At 35.5% G+C, this 17,201-nt stretch overlaps 1 protein-coding gene across 1 annotated transcript; it reads left to right on the top strand.

Annotated features, from left to right (window-relative positions):
• Positions 1-158: 158 nt before the first annotated feature.
• On the top strand, positions 159-12,759 carry LOC310891646 (adhesion G-protein coupled receptor V1-like; the record flags this gene model as incomplete). Its single annotated transcript, XM_083853889.1, has 6 exons — positions 159-164; positions 507-611; positions 2,026-2,139; positions 5,027-5,592; positions 6,797-7,067; positions 7,866-12,759. The coding sequence occupies 6 exons, from the start codon at positions 159-161 to the stop codon at positions 8,244-8,246; spliced, it is 1,443 nt and encodes a 480-aa protein (XP_083710015.1). The 3' UTR covers positions 8,247-12,759.
• Positions 12,760-17,201: the final 4,442 nt, after the last annotated feature.

The raw sequence follows: 17,201 nt of genomic DNA, 5'->3' as shown, positions 1-17,201 counted from the left end.
ACATAAGAAAATGTTAGAGCCACAGTACTAAGCCAAGCTGCTTCTGGGATTTGTGGATATCTTCAAAATCTGTTACCTACAATAGCCTAAAAAAGTGACCAGTGACCTAAATGATTGTCCTGAGTACATTTATAGCTAGCTATCTAATAAACGACTTCATGATGGTGAAAACCTATTTTTAATGGGTGTAGGAGCTCCTAAAAATACCAGTGATGATATGTCAGTGCTTTGTGTATGTTGACTATGTTCATTTACAGAAACAAACAAACAACAACAACAACAAAAACACACAAATTGCATTACGTGATACATTTTTATCTGAAATCTTTTAAGGTTTTCATTAGCTGAACTAATTGGTTGCTAGGAAATGTATGCCATCAGTGGACTGGTTTGCGGATTGGATTAACTTGTCTGTGGGAGTTTGATATTTCTATGGTAACAGTTTCTTCATTCTGCTGTGATATTTGATCTGTGTCTGATTGTCTGTTCCTTTTCTTCCTCATTAGTCTGCCTTAATCACAGTGAATGAGCCCAGGGGCAGAAATGAATTTGTGCCGCTCACTCTAATTAGAGAGAGGGGAACCTATGGGACGGTCGTCATAACTTTTGAGGTGAGTTTATCCAAAAGACTTCATACAGTAGTCTGTTGGATTAAACTGAGAGGCTGTAATCATAATTTATTGAAGTGTTTGCAAAAGGGGAAGAAGGACAAAATACCTACATCTACATTAGGTAGATCTGTTTCATAAAAGGGATTCATATTAACCGTCATATAGAAAATACTGTAATTATCTGACTGTTTAATTGACTGTTTAATGTTAAGAGGTACTAGAGAAAACCGAGTATATTCTGTCATTTAGAAAGGTACGTGAGGCAACATCAGTATGTATTACTAGAAAATAATGCATATTAAGTATGTAAGAAGTGTCTTATCTAAGTTTTTTTAATTTTTTTAAAAAATATTTATTTTACATACAAATATTCAAGTGAGTCTTTAATGATTATCCCAACTTTGAACTGTGAGTGCTCAGGATTTGGTGAATTTCTGTATCTATAATCATCTGTATCTTGATCTCTATCTTGAATCCCCTGCAAATGAAGCTTTTGAAATAATTAATCATGTTGAATACTTATCCTGTTATTTACATATGTGATTTGAATGTGATACAATTACTGACTTCATTGCTTTCTTTTTCTTATCTAGCTCAGACTCTATTATTTACTTTAAAATTATATATAAAATCTTTCATATAGATATTTCTGTACTAGTTGCCTGGTCCTATAGGGTAAGGCTTTAATCTAGACCTCAAAGCTTTAGTCTAGACCTGTCAAAACCAGAAAAGCTTTGCACTGGATTTTATTAATACTAAATATAGCATGAATAGTTAAAGTACTGAATATGATTCTCTGTGCAATTTTTTGCAAATATGTTTGTTTTAAGGTACAGTAAATCTTACTCTCTGGACAATTACTTAGGTCTGTCTCACATCATTATATATGTATGTTGAAAAATAATTTACAAAATGTTCTAAAACCAAAAAATCCCATATGACCTTTAAGAGGCTTTGTAGTATTTTGAGTTTGACTGTTAAATTTAGTATCTTTAATATCACAAGTTAAGATAGAAGGGACACAAAACCAGTAAGTACTATTACTTTGTCTTGGAATTTATTATGAAATACTATTGATTCAAACTGAATTTGCATGAATATCCTTTCTGTAATATGAAAGAGTCAGTTATGCATCAGAATATACTAAAGAGTCCCCATAGGCCTATATGGAAGTAGTTTTCTTCCTCTTATTCTGGAAATACGGGATTTCTTCAGAGTGGTTGTTCTGACTTACACTGTCTGCCAGAAAAGAGCAGATTTTCACAACTGAATGTTCATGTAAGTTGTAAGTTGGAGATGGCTGAACAGATAGTCATTTGTTATGCAAGTCACACTGCATATTGGTTATTGTACTTGCACTGGATTTGTATTCCTGCTTTATAGACTTCTCATCAGACAAATCAATTCTTTGCAGATAAAAGATGGTCCAAACCCAGCTGAAGAAGACCTAAGTCCAGCTAAGGGAAATATTACATTCACACCTGGGAGATCAAAGCTGATTTATAATTTAACAGTGCTTGATGATCAGGTAGGAACAAGCTGACTTCATCTTAGGCTTTGATACGTAGAAGGTTAACTGAAGTTCTGGAAAGACTTAGAGTAATAAGTTACAAAAAGGCTTGGCTTAAATAAGGTTAAAAGCAGTTCTATTTGATGAAGTGATGTTAAATTTTGGCTCTCTGGTCTATTATTTTTACTCTTTCCAAGCTCCCTCTTTAATTCTCATCAGTGAATAGTTTTAGTTTATGTGCATATCCTGGCTGAGCAGACATGTTATCTTTGTCACTAAAGAAAGAATATTACACATTGAAGATTCACAGGGAAAAGGCAGATTCAAAAATATTTTTTGTCGTTGTTTGTTTGTGGTTTTTTTTTTTCAAATATGTTTCAGGGTAGAAACATATTTGAAAAAATCCTAAAAATAGATGAGATTCCTGAAACAAACATGCAGTCTTGTGGAAAGCATGAATACTAGGTGATAATTAACATTTTTCTGTTTTCAGATTGGCCAATTGAAAAAAAAAAACAACACACACACAAAAAAACCAAACCAAAACAAAAAAAAAACACAACATAACTCATAGGTTGTGAGGCTTTCTTTTTATCTCAGAGTAAACAAAACATTCTTCTAATTTGCAACTTGTGATTTTCCTTTTTTCTTACCTGCACTTTTCTTTTGTGTTTTTCTTTTCCTTTATAATAAGCTTAAGAGGGAAAACTGAGACATCAAAATAAGTATATATGATGCAAAACAACTTAGTAAGAAATTCATAAGAAAACAATAATGGTGAAAGGTGTGTGTCTCAGAAGTGAGCACAGAACTGTAAAGCAGCTTGTTTCCTTTTTACTCTTAGTTATAAAAAATGTCCTTCCACATTTCTACTGATACTCTAGTGTTAAGAGGCTGTGCCAACCTGGGGTGCTGAAGTGTAGAAACATCTCTTTCCAATTCAATGTAATATTTCAGTGACTTACACACAGAAATAAATTATTAGGGTCTTTTCTCTTGGGAGGATGTGATTTTATTTATTTTTATTCTGAGAAATGCTCTCAAACTTCTGTTTCTAAAAGTTTGATCTGTATTTGGTGTGTCTAGTCAACGTCTTTCCACTCTTTGAAAGTCTTTCACAAGTGTATGTGAAAGATGAATTTTGCACAAAAACCTTTATTGATGATGATGATGATAGAGTTCACAAGAATCCAGTAACACTACTGTCAGAACTTAATTTGAGCTTTTAGGATCTGAGTTAGGGAAACCAATGAAACAAGTATTTTTCTGAATTGTGCAGCCTTACAGAAGGTAGGGGACTGCAGTTCTGATTTCCACAGCTCTGCATTTATAGTACTTTTCCTGTGCAGGTTTCCTTTTTAAGTATAATTGCAACTTTAAGAGAAAATTAAAGAGGCAAGGCAGCACTGGAAATCATTTATACTATTATATTCGAAGTTTGACTCATGTATTTATTGGTCAATCATGATGTAATTGAAAGCTCCACAATGCCTTATTTATGTAGGATACTAAGATTTTATCTGCAACTAAAATGGCATGTACGTTCTGACTGTCAAATGCGTATTTTTGTACTGCAAGACAGTATATGAACTAGTGAACTAAAACAAGCGTAAGTTAACATCAATTTTAATAAGATAAAATAGGAAATAGTAGTGTAGGAGAGAGGTGACAGAGAGCTTGCAAATCTCACGCTGGAAAAAAAAACAAACAACCTGCATCAGTCAATAATATTATGCAAGTTTAAGTGCCACAAGTCAAACAAGGGACAAAATTGGCCTCAGCTACAAAGACAGCGGCGTGCATACCCTTTGTGCCCTGAAACAGGATCTAAGGGTGGCCAATTAACAAATGTGTAAAAAGAGAAGAAATATTGGACCACAAGGAATTCTGAACTTTTTTTGCTCAGTAAACAGAACTACATGGAAAGGATTCATCAGCCCTATAACAAAGCAATGCCATTAGTAACACATAAGCAATTTTGTTGTGGAATTTATCTCAGAAGCAAATAATACTGTTTTTTCTGAGAGTCCACAACAAGAATGAGATGTGAGGATCTTATGTAATATTTAAATATTTCCTTCTAATCTCTCTGTATTAATAAAATAATGATATTTTCCAGTTAAACAGACTTAGCCTATCAAGACTGGGGAATAAAATGTAATAATATAAAGTAAAAAATATTAAATTCTGCAATTCAAGGCTTATAAACCCTTCTTTTTTGTCTGCTGCATCAGTTATTAGAGACTAAAGAGCTAAAACTAAAGTGCAGTTCTAAACAAACCACATGTAGAAATGCCAAAGTCTAATTAATAGATAAGCATCAGCAAGCACCTTCTCAGAGCTGTGACTGAAGCTGTGCTGGGAATGTGAGTCTGTCTGAAAGTAGGAACTGTTCTTTTTCCCGTTGAATAGGAACAAAAGGGCCAAGGTAGGTTGTGTTCATATGTTGTTCCTCTGTTCTTTCAGGCATGCATAGATGTAAAATGGTGTTAACATCAGCAAATAAAGATGTCAGACTAAATAACTGTCAGGAACACTTGTGTCCAAGCAGAGCAACTTCCACAAGTTGAGTTAGGATCTCCTCACACTCTCTAGTTGGAAAGATAGAGCTTCATCTGATTCTTGCCTAGTTTTTGTTTGCCCTTTTTTTTTTTTGTCTTTTCCCACTTTTTCATATTTCCATAGCATAGAAGTATGTCTTAGAAAATGGAAACATTCAATTTTGAGAAGGGATTTTCAAAGTTGCAAGCGAGTTTCTTTTTGCCTGTTTATTTTAATGTGAAAAGGGTTGTAATGTTTGTATTATTTCCCTTTATTGCTAAATATACATAACATATTTCTAAGTAAGTGTTCTGCATATATTTGAAATGGGACTTACACCCTGTTGCTACTATTATTTTTCCAGATACCTGAAAATGATGAATTGTTTGTTGTTCATCTCAGGAGTGTGGAGGGAGGGGCTGAAATCAACACCACAAGGAATTCTGTTCAGATTAATATTAAGAAAAATGACAGCCCTGTGCGATTTGCTCAGAGCACTTACATGGTGCCTGAGGAAGTCGAAATGCTCACAATTCAAGTGATTCGTGGTAAGGATGACAGTGGAAAATTAATTGGACCTGATGAATGTGAAGTCTCCGTCAGTTACACCATCATAACTGGGAATTCAACAGCACACGCGCAGCTCAATTTAGACTTCCTAGATCTTCAGCCAAATACAACTATTGTCTTCACACCTCTAGTTCATGAAGTATATATGAAATTCAAGATCCTTGATGATGCCATACCAGAAATTGCTGAGACCTTCCAAATTATGCTCCTTAAGGACACGTTACAGGGAGATGCTGTTTTGGTTAATCCATCTGTTGTTCACGTCACCATCCAACCAAATGATAAACCCTATGGAGTGCTTTCAATCAACAGTATCCTGTTTACTCAAACTGTTATCATTGATGAAGACCAAATTTCAAGGTACTACAGATCTTCAAACAGTATCTCGTCATGTTAAGGGATTTGTTTGGCACTGTAAAGCATCCTTAGGATTTCACTGACAGTAATTATAAAATCAGTAGTGAAAAATTAATATAGAAATCACCTACTGTGTAATTATTATAAACGATATAGAATTTTCAAGGGAGAAAATGTCTAATTATGCAGAAGTATTTTAATATTTATGAACTATATATGAGAACTGTAAATATTTAATGACATTATCAAAATACTGAAAAACCCTTAATCTAAAAGATGGATCAGTGAAGTTGTGATGCGGCCACACACCCATTCATACAAGTGGAAAATATATTTCAGGCTTCCTTTCCCAGTAAATCTTTGTCTATACTGTATTTAAAGTCAGTCTCTGGTTAAAAAATGGTGGTGAGTGTCTTCTGTGAAGTACTGAATACCCATAGACTTCCAAAAAAGTTAAATACATGTAATTTTACAGATAAATTAAAAACAAATCTCCACACAAATCTTTACAAGCAGAACTAATATCTATACAATATTGCCAGTTTTAGTAAAAATGTCCACTGCTAGCTAGTGATGGTGGTTCATCCCCAGAGAAAGAGGTAATGTATCAACCTATGATTTTATGAACAATTTCTAGTATGTAGAGCCCAGCACTTCAATATTCACTTTTTTTTTTTTCTTTCTTATACACAGATACAGGAAACGTGACATTTCCATAATCACAAATATTGATAAATTATATTTCAGTGCATAGGCAAATAGTTGAGTCACTTTATTTTAAATAAAATCATTATTTAAACACTCATGCCTGACAATTGTATTTTGATATAGTCCATAAAACAGTGTAGAAATTTAGTTGAGAAAAAGTTTTCTGAAATTTAACATCTTTCCTGAGAAAAAATATAAACATGCCAACTTTCCTCTTCTCAGTATCTTTCTTACTGTAAACAAAATAAATTTTAACTAATGTCTTTAGATATATTACTCATGTCTTTATGTATATTATCTCATGAATAAGCAACCTGAGAAAAGTCTACTTCTGTGGTATGATTTCACAAATTTTAAGTCCTGACTCAAATGTCAGTAGCAGCAGTTAATATCGATTCCACTGAAGTCAGTATAAATCTTCCAGGGAACAGATAGCTAAGTAAACCGATATTAATTATAATTGCATGTTACAGATTTTTATTTTCATTCAAAACCACAGGTTTGAAGGGATCACGATCGTAAGAAATGGTGGAACACATGGAAATGTTTCTGTGACCTGGGTCATAACTCGAAATAGCAGTGATCTGTCACCTGTGACTGCAGACCTTGTTCCAGAGACCGGGGAGATACATTTTGATCAAGGACAGATGCTGGTCACACTTTCACTGACCATTATTGATGATAACATACCAGAAGAAGCAGAGCCCTATCTTCTGAAGCTCTTAGCTCATACAATACAGGGAGGCGCAGAAGTCAGCGAACCATCTGAGGTAAGTTTGATTTCAGAACTTGTTTTGAGGAGGTGATAGATAATAATTAGGGAGTAGGATTAGGATTAGGATCCACCAGTTTTGGTGGATTGGCTAAATTGAAGTAGTTGTGCTTGAGTTTAAGTGAAGCAAGCTGATGTATTCTCAGTATAAAGAGCCACATCCAAAGTCTTTGGCTTAACATATTTTATAAGGCCAGACCTATTTAATGCAGTAGCATTTAGCTTAGAATATTCCCATCATAAATATCATTGCATAACTGCTATCTTGATTGGTTGCTTGCTAAGAGAAGGTTGAGCATTTATTTTCACTTGCTTATTTGCTGTAGGTACTGGAATGTTTTACACAGAGTAACAGCTTCAAGAGGATGGCTTAGTGATTAAGACTAACCTCTGAACTTTTAAATAAGGGGTAATTAGCATTACTGACAATTCTGTGACTCAGGTCCCTACTTTGCTTTTTGAACATATGATTGGAATGAATTTGGTGAATTAAATGATTTTTTCACAGTCTGAAATATATTCAAATTATTCACTTTGGCTGCTGAACCAAAAATCAGTTATTCAAAGCTCATTCTGACATAGATGAGGCATAGCAGGAAAGTTGCTGCTATCAGTGGTGTGCTGCTTGTGCACAAGCAACACTTTGGGGCTGTCAATCTGATTTCTTTCTTGAGTGCCAATTCACTAACGATAAAAATGTATGATGACAGTCAGGACATACTTTCATGAAAACGTGAAAACTGTGGTGTATATTAATTGTAGCATTGAGTAAGTGATGCTGTTTTCTGTTTTGCAGCTTTTGTTTTACATTCAGGACAGCGATGATGTTTATGGCGTAATAAAGTTTTATCCTTTGGAGAATCAGAAGATTGAAAGTAATCCAACAGGACGCTTTTTATCCTTGAGTTTTGTAAGGGAGAAAGGAACAGTTGGAAATGTGCAGTTAGTTTATACTGCACTGTATATTCCAGCTGGAGCTCTGGATCCTGAGAGAGCAAAAGATGGCATTCTAAATATGTCTAGAAACAGCATCCTCCTGTTTCCAGAAGGAAAAACACATCATACTTTGAGTATACCAATAAGAAAAGATGCATTTCTTCAAAATGGTGCTCATTTCCTCATACAGGTATCTCAGCTGTTTTGTTTTTGTTTTTGTTTTTTAGCTTATTTAATATGAGGAATATGATTCAATAATTGATCCTTCCCCTTGACTGTAATTTAAATGACCATTCCTGTAAAAAAAAAAAAGTGCTTAGCTCTGAAGCAAAGATTTTCTTATTTAAAAAGACATCTTTCATAACTATGCTATAAAGTTTTCTATCCCTAATCATTAGTAATTAAACAAATTTTAAAACTAAAGAGGATTCAGGTACTAATCATGGAATTTATCAAAATGAGATCAGCGTTGTCTGTTGCTTGCCCCTTGAAGCATGTTTCTGCTTGGCCTCTGACTTGGAACGTGAAAAAAATAAGGTTCTTAAAATTAAATTACTGAAGCAGGAAAAATTTCAGAAATGACATGCAAGTAAATGTATCTTGGGCTTGATACAGGTCCTTCTCCAGCAGGTCATCCCCCAGCCTGTACTGATACTTGCGGTTGTTCCTTCCCAAATGCAGGACTCTACACTTGCTCTTGTTAAACCTCATCTGGTTTCTTCCTGCCCAACTCTCCAGCCTGACCAGGTCCCTTCCAACCCCTACAATTCTGTGATACTGTGATCTTTGCTCTTCCAGCTGAACTATTCTAAATTAAAAAGGGTCAAATATACATTATATATTATATGTATATTATATTGCATTTATATATAAATTTGTTAGGAGAACTTACTTTTTTTTTTCCCTGTATAGTTTTCTTCACTTTTTTCTTTCCTTTTTTTTTTCTATCTCAATTTGTAAAAGATAACTTTTATCATCGTTGAAGGTGTTGATGTTATATCCATGAATTTCAAATTTGCCAGGTTTTATATTTTCCTTATAGTCTACCAAAGACGTTGTAATCACTTCTAAGACCTTTGAAAGATTTCCTCCCTCCACATCCTTCTCCCTACATTCTCTTACAGGAGGAATAATGAGAACAAAAAGTTTTGCCAGAATTATATTGTTTATCTAATATGCAATTTTATTTATTTATTTATTTATGGCATTCACAGTTAGATTAGGAATTGCCTTCTGAAATACTAGAACACGTTAGTATGTTTTATGATTGCAAGAGGTTTGAGAGATCCACAAAATTCTTAAATGTCTAATTCCATGTATTCAATGTTTTTTTTTTTTTTTTTTTTTTTTGTCCTTTGACTGTAGTCAAGACACACATCTGATAAATATTTCAGAATGTTCAGTCATTCCAAGCACTTTGCCTGGATTTTCAAACTGTAGATTCCAATCTGTTTTTTTTTTTTCTGTACTTTCTCCATGAACTATAAATAAAATCTTTGTTTGAAGAAATTAAATCAGAGGAGCTTTCCAGCTCAAATAATTAATTTAGAAACTCATAGAGAAGGAAAACACCACTATTTATCACTGTGACAATCCTTCTGCATCGTGAATAAATGATAATCTCAGTGAACATGTTTAGAATGAGTTGTACTTAGGCAAAATAAAGAATTGACTCAGGAATCAGCAGAGAAGCAAATGAAACTGTAGGATGAATAAAGGTACAGGAGATAATGTTAATGTGAGATATATTCCTTAGTGACACCTTCAATTAAATAACGTGCTGTAATCAGAGATGCGGTTTTTGGTATAGCTAGGAAGATTAACTCTGAAAATTAAGCTCATAAACTAATTGTTATTGTTCAAATAACTATATATTTTTTTCTCTTTGTACTGGTTTCCTTTAAAAGGTACTAAAGGAAACATTGCAGAAAGAGTAAAATCTCTGTTCTTTATTGATTATTACTTTATTCCAAAGGTACCATACAGGATCCAAATACAGCATACACTTTAAATAGAGCAAATTGTTTTGGCTGTGTAGTATTTCAGAAAGTTTACTGAGCTAATAACCGCACAATGGTGCACTTTCATCCTGTTAATTGCAGAATCGGGGCCTATGCTAGGAGAAAGCTCAGAAAAGAGGAGAAACAAACAGTGCCATCATCTGTTCTTCAGACTTTTGATAACAAGTTGGAATGGTTGAGAATCAGTTACTAAATACAGTATTTGTAAAACATTTCCATCTATCATCAGATAAATGTTCATGCATATTTCTGGGTGTTACTCAAGCAGTTGTGGAACAAAATATGATACAGCCCACATATTTATAGAGTTTGGTTTCAAGAACTGTAAGACTTTAAAAATCATCTTTTGAAATGGTGAACCATGATTACTATATGAATTTAAGAAAGGCCACTATTTTATCCCCAAAAAATAAAGCTTTACTCTATGATAACACCTGATAACTCCAAGAAAAAATGTCAGTGGGAGTTTATGCCCCAGTGAAATGTTCACAGAAATATATGCAAATCTGTTATGGAAACATTTATTGTAATGATGCATGTAGACAGAATCACATGGAATAAATAATATTTAAAGGAAATAATTAAACAGGCAAGTTCTGCTTTCCTTGGTGTGTCACTACTGGTGCTGGGCTTAGCGAGTGATGCTTCCCTTTTAAAGAAAAGGATGAAAAAAAATCTATTTCCTCTTAGTATCTATAATCTATCAGAAATGCAGTGACAAGTAAAATACAGTTTTGAAATACTGTACTGAATTTAAATTCTTAATGTGGCTCTGGTAGTTCTTAGATAGAGAATTCCTTAAAATTTTGTGGAGAGGAAAGAAAAGTGGATTATTATTTGGCTGTTTGATCAAGGGCTGTAAATTATTATGACTTCAGTGATTTCCCTAGATTTTTATCAATGCAAGACACAAAAAATGATGTTAGACAATTGCCTATGCTGCTCATCAATGACTGTTGTTAATAGCTCTAGTAATGTGTCAGCTGATCTGGAACAGAGTCTCTCTCTCTGGCTTGATCTGTGTTTAATTACATACACTAACATGATTTGTCTGGGAGGTGTACCATTCTGCTGACAGCTCAACAATATCCACTTAATTTCTTTGACATGTCTACTTACAAATTTTTATAACAGCAGTGCTATCAGTAGGAAGAATTTGCTCTGGAGATGTATACTTCCTTTATATGAAAATTACTCTGAAATGTCAGAACTGTTCTGACTTGGTGCTGAGGCTTCTTATTTCTCACTTTTCTTTTACTTTTTCCTACAGCTGGAAGGAGTTGAACTGGTGAATAGAATTCCTCTAGTCCCATCTGTGAGTCCTAGATTAGGCGAAATTCGAAATATTTCTTTGAGGATTACTCCAGATATTGCAAATGGAGAAATAGGCTTTATTAGCAATCTACCGATTATTCTTTCTGAACCAGAAGATTCCCCTGCTACGCTGGTAAGTAAGCCTTTTTATATTGTCTTTTGCTATGGAAAACTTATTTGGAGAAGGTGGAGTTTGCTGTATTCAGTGTAGCATTTGACAATTAATGTGAGGAAAAGCCTTCCTGTAAGTTCTGTCTTATCCTAAATATTCTCTTCTTTAAAAAAAAAAAAAAATGCTCTGAAATAATCTGTTACTGATTTCCAGAGAACTGAGATTGGTCTTTGCTTTCTGTGTAAGTATCTAAAACCAGTTAGCCCTTGATGCTCACACAGAGCAAAAGATACTGCAGTTAGTCTCTCTCACCAATTGCGAGCATAGTCATGTAAAGTAGGACTGAGACAAATCCTGAATAAGATAGATCATTTCCCATTCTCAAATTAGAACTGGCCAAACTTTTGTTTTTATTATTATTTATTCAAATAGTAATTTGCAAGGGAGTAATCGGTTTTGCATCTACTTTTGCAAGTCACAACAAATTAATGTGTTTCACAGGTTTCCATTGCATTGCATCGAGATGGGACTGATGGTCAAGCAACTGTGTTCTGGAGTTTGAAACCCTCTGGTCCCAATCAAAAGGCGGTAACACAGGATGATATAAGTCCTTTTAACGGCTCCGTGGTTTTCTTATCTGGACAAAGTGATACCACAATTAACATCACCATTAAAGCTGATGATGTACCTGAAATGAACGAAACTGTGTTATTAACTTTGGACAGGTATTGTACCCTATTCTCTATTCATATGTATCAGCTGCAATACTCAATTTATGCATAACAGATTAGCACAGTGTTAATTACATGGTATTGCTTGCATTGTGTTGATATGTGTCTGAAGAAATAGTGGGCCCTTGTTTCAGACTGTGTATGGGTTCTTTGACTGGAGATCAATGTAAGAAACCATTTTGCATTTATTATCTAATGACTTAACTGTTTATATTTTCATGAAAATTCTGTATGCTATTTAGAAAGTTCTTTCAGTTTTGATCTTTTTTATAGCTCTTGGTTTTAACACTTTTTTTTTTTCGGAAAAATAATATTTAGTAAGATAATGGGAAAAACTAAAGTGAGAACTAAAAAGCAATGCAGAACTTTTTCTGTCAGAAAAAACATTTATAACTTGGGTGTCACTGTAGAATTAGACTTGCAGTTTATTTGTTTGATCTGCATGTTCAATATTCCTTGATAATTAGATACTTCTGTCAGCTCATAGCCCCCAGAATATCCCAGTGTGACTATTATTGCAGTCTTCTGCTAATGAGAATGCAGTGGGGTTTCTGAAGCACAGTGTTCTGGTCTCCCTTCTCATCTAGTGGAGGATTTTAGGATAACAGGCTGTAAGGGCCCTCAGGTGATACTATTATCTGCATGTGAACACTGTTCAGAAAACTTAAATTAGTTTATAATCAGGAGTCTTTTCCCTCTTTGAGTTACTAACAAGAGTGTCTTGGCTATATCGTCTGTCCTGCTTCCCACAGCTCAGTTACATAAGTAAATACAGAAATACCACCACACGTGCTCTTGTATTACCTCCTATTTGTCTAAGGTACATTTTCCACTTTTACTGAAAACATACTACAGTGGTCTGCCAGCACCAGCTTCCACACTGAACATCTACTACTTACATAGTCCTTACCTTATGCAGAAGAAGTATTTTTATTCTGTACAGGAAGCGTAGGCTAGCTCTTAGATATCCACAACAGATATCCACAGTGATTCCACATTAGCAAACAATAGGCAAGAAGCTCCTCACGCTGTTGTTGATCACTAGAAGATCCCATTTCAGAAAACATGGTTTTCGAACATCTTTATGGCACACAGGGAAGATGTTATTCCTTTGCGGGATTGGCTTGCTTGATTAAAAGGTGGCTGGTTAATGCATGTAGTTCAGAACTAGTTATTTTATTCTACCTTGGCTACTCATTACATTAAAAAGGCAATCCTTTTCAGAATAAAAACAGAGACTATTGCAAGCAGTTCTCCGCTTTCTTTCTGTGGGAGAAACTGGTTTGTCTCAAGGAATTTTTTTAGAGTCTCTGGCACAAAGGGGGAAACTAGGATTAGAAATGATGGTTCAAGTTTTGAGTGTAAGGTGGCCAAGAATGCAGAGTGGTATTGAGGTAAACAAGTAAGTAGATAGAAGTAAGCAGCATGAAAGGGTAACTTTTTTGATTCACGTGTGTGAAAGTACAGTTTTCTGCCATTTATCCTGAGTTACAACTGTAGGCTATACCTTGAAAATGGTGGCTGCAACAGGGATTGAACTGGCAGCTGAACAAATACAACCAGTGTTCTGCTTTTGCTGTGTATGGTGCAAGCCGTAGGCTCTGTTGATCATGAAGTGGATGGTGAAAAGTGTGCCAACAGTAAGCAGCTTTCCCACACTTGGCAGGGTCAGAGAGTGAACCGAGGAACAGGTGGTCTGTCCTGGAAAAAGAAGTAAGCAAGGAGGAGATAGAATCTGAACTTTTCTCTAGACCTTGGTAGCATCCCTCACTTCAACTAATTAGCAGAAGCCAAGAATGAAATGACTGCAGAGATCATCCTTTCAGTACTAGACATGACTCTTCAAATTAGGGTTGAAGGATACTGGCAGGGTTACGTGTACGCCCGTGCTATTGCTTTCAGCCTGGTTGGTATTTTGTGGACAAATAGAAGATTTCAGTTTCCGAGGCTGGCAGCCAGCACCTCACAGCAGTAGTGAATGAGCATGAAAACAAAGATGCACTGTGCTGTAGATGTGCTTGTACTGTTCCGTAAATTGTAGCATAAGTCAGCGAGAAAAGAAAGCATGTAAGAACTTTAATGAAACTACAGACATAGACATATGTTCATAAGCATTCAATGTATTGCAATTATTAATAGCACGGGTAAAATAATCAAAATAATTAGTTCTAACAAGGATGTATTATTTACGGCTTAGTGGTATTGTCAAGGCAGTTCAATTTTAAATAAGCTTTAAGTGCATCCATAACTATATTTTTTCCAAGCCATTAAAAACAATGTTATCCTTTCTTGCTTTATGCTCTCTATACTTAGACCACAGATATTAAAACTAGCTCTGAATTTTGTCCACAAACTGGAGGAAAATGTATAACATGAAAAATATGATTCCAAAGAACACAGATGAGTAATGATGAGTAATGAAGGAGCAAGAGAGTCTTGTATCTGCTGAAGCTTCTTTATATTTTCTTTTTTTAGGAGCAGATTCAGGTTGAATGCCTGCCCTATCTGAATAGGCCTGAATTGAGACCAAGCATAAATAAAACCAGATGTCTGTAGTGAAATCTATGTGAGAAAGGAAAGACCTTGGTCTTCTTGATGAATGTAGGTGGAACAGGCCATGGAAATTGTGTGTGTGCTTTGTGAGAGCATATATGCATACTAGGGCTGTTCATTTTACCTGGTAAGCACAAACAGAAATCAGTTTTTTTTAAATCTGATTGCTGTTTTTTCCTTCTACACAACGTAATCTCTCACTGGCAGTTATCAGCCCCCCAGTTAAGGTGCAGACAGCTATCAGTTTGGCACCTGGCACAACCAGAGGGCCAGAACCTGCAGGGTATGTGGGCTGGGGACGTGGCCTGTGTTTGTGCTCATGAGTGAGTGGTGGTGAGACTGAGAACTTGGAGACTTTGGGATCTGGGGATAAATCACTTTTATTTTGTGGAAGTGATAATCAACAAACAGACAACTGTTTAGGCAGTCCTTATGCTCCAGCATTTTTTGAGTCTTAACTCATGGAAGTTAGGATGCCAGAACAGATCCATATGCATATGTTACGACATAAATCTCATTTACTATATATAATAAACTGAAGCAACGTTATTTGAAGATTTTTATTGTTCTAGTGATTTCTGTGATGGGATACAGATTTCCATAGGCTGACATTCTGTCATCAGTTTATGTGGAAAATGATTAGACCTATGAGTTATGAAGTAATTTTTTGAAAATTACAAATGTAAAATACAGACTTGACTATTTCACTGTGAAATATCTGGCAGTTTTTAAACATTTTTGGGTTTTAGAGGTTGCTACATGTCAAAAAGTTAGAAAAGCATAGGAGGGCCATTTAAATCACTGTGTAGTGTTGATGGACAGGGCTTAAGGGTTTATGTGTTGTGGGTTACTCACTGCCATACTGCTTAATGGAGCTAGGATTTTCTCCTTACTTGGTAATTCCCTTTGGTTAGTGTCTGTTTCAAAACCATATCTATCTTACTTATGTAAATTTTCATAGAATCACAGAATAGCTTGGGTCGGAAGGGACCTTAAAGATCATCAGTTTCCAACCCCAGTGCCATGGGCAGGGATGCCACCCATTAGATCAGGTCGGCCCACAGCCTAGTCCAACCTGGCCTTGAAAACCTCCAGGGATGCCTCAAGGGTTTGATCAGACTGCGTTTTAACGGGGAAAAAGTCATTTGAAAATAGTAGAATGTTGAAATGAGTGCGCTGGACACCTACTGCTTGTTTTCATTACTTCTCAAAATAACAACATATCTCTCCTGCTATGACTCAGAAAAATTAAAATAGCCTCAAAAATCAAATAAATGATGGATTAAACCTGGAGAGAAGGTGTTTCCTCTGATGAGAGGCACTATGGAAAGTCTAATGTGGCAAATCCTACTTTAATGCAGTTCTTTAGAGCTAGAGCCTGCCTCTAATTAAATCAGTAGATAATCCTGAAAAAATTGAAGAGGGGGTGAACACTGAATGCAAGCAAATTGAGTAATGTTCCACAAGCAATTTCACTTCCCCCTTTTTGAGATACCCTGATAGAAAAGAAAGTCTTTTAGAGAAGTGTGGTTTAATAATGACAGCCATGTAGATTCACAGTGGAAATTAAGTTTCTCATGTGTCTTTCAGAACACTCAGGTTCTGCAGAAATTCCAGATTTTGTCAAAAGTTATTAACTTCAAAGCTATTTTTCATTTATTTATTTAATTATTTTGTGGTTCTAGTTAGTTCTTAACATTGAAATTCTCATGGTACCTTAAACTTAGTCAAAACTCTAATTTCTCCTATTTTCTTGTACTGCATGTTTAAAAAAGTGTAAGAAACATTTTGAAGCTCCTGTCAGTTGTCCTAATTCATCTGTAGTTCTTGCTACATAATAATTATGATTTTTTTTACTGAAAGAATTTCCCTAATGATCAGTCATTTCACATTAGTCTTGTTGTATAAGAAATGCTTTACACACTTTGAGGTTGTATTTCTTTTGGCAGCATCATAAGCATTGCCAGGGTTTACTGTCTGTGACGATATGAAACTTCATGTCCATACATAGCCATTTTACAGGAAAAAATAAGCTGAGGATAAAAACAGGGAAGTGGCTTTCCCAGTGATTGGTATCACCTTATTCCTGGTCAAGAGTTCTTTTCACTAGCTGGAGGAGCTGCTGGCCACGGTTAAGCCACCATGTCAAAGCAGCTGTTTTAACTTTTATTGCTGCTTCTGAATAGCCCTCTTTGTCCTGTTTCCATACTGCTGTCAGAGGAACACCTAAAGAGCTGGTTTCACATACCACGAGGAGTGAAACGGGACTGAACTGGACCCGTGTAGTGTCAGGCAGTCTGGGAGCATCTCCTCCGTGGTGTAAGGGTGGTATATGAACGCCCCTCTGTTCTTCGAGGTTGGAAGTGCACGTGGCAGGGGATGGGGCTGGTGTCCTGGCAGCTCTCTGGTGGCACGGACCCTGTGTCCAGCCCCGTAGCTCCTCCGGGTCGATCTGAGCTGGCTGC

The sequence above is a fragment of the Anser anser genome (genome assembly GCF_964211835.1).
Source record: "Anser anser genome assembly, contig: HAP1_SCAFFOLD_399, whole genome shotgun sequence".
Classification (NCBI taxonomy): Eukaryota; Metazoa; Chordata; class Aves; order Anseriformes; family Anatidae; genus Anser; species Anser anser.
Note: the sequence above shows the minus strand (reverse complement) of the source record. Positions and strands in the feature narration are given on the sequence as shown.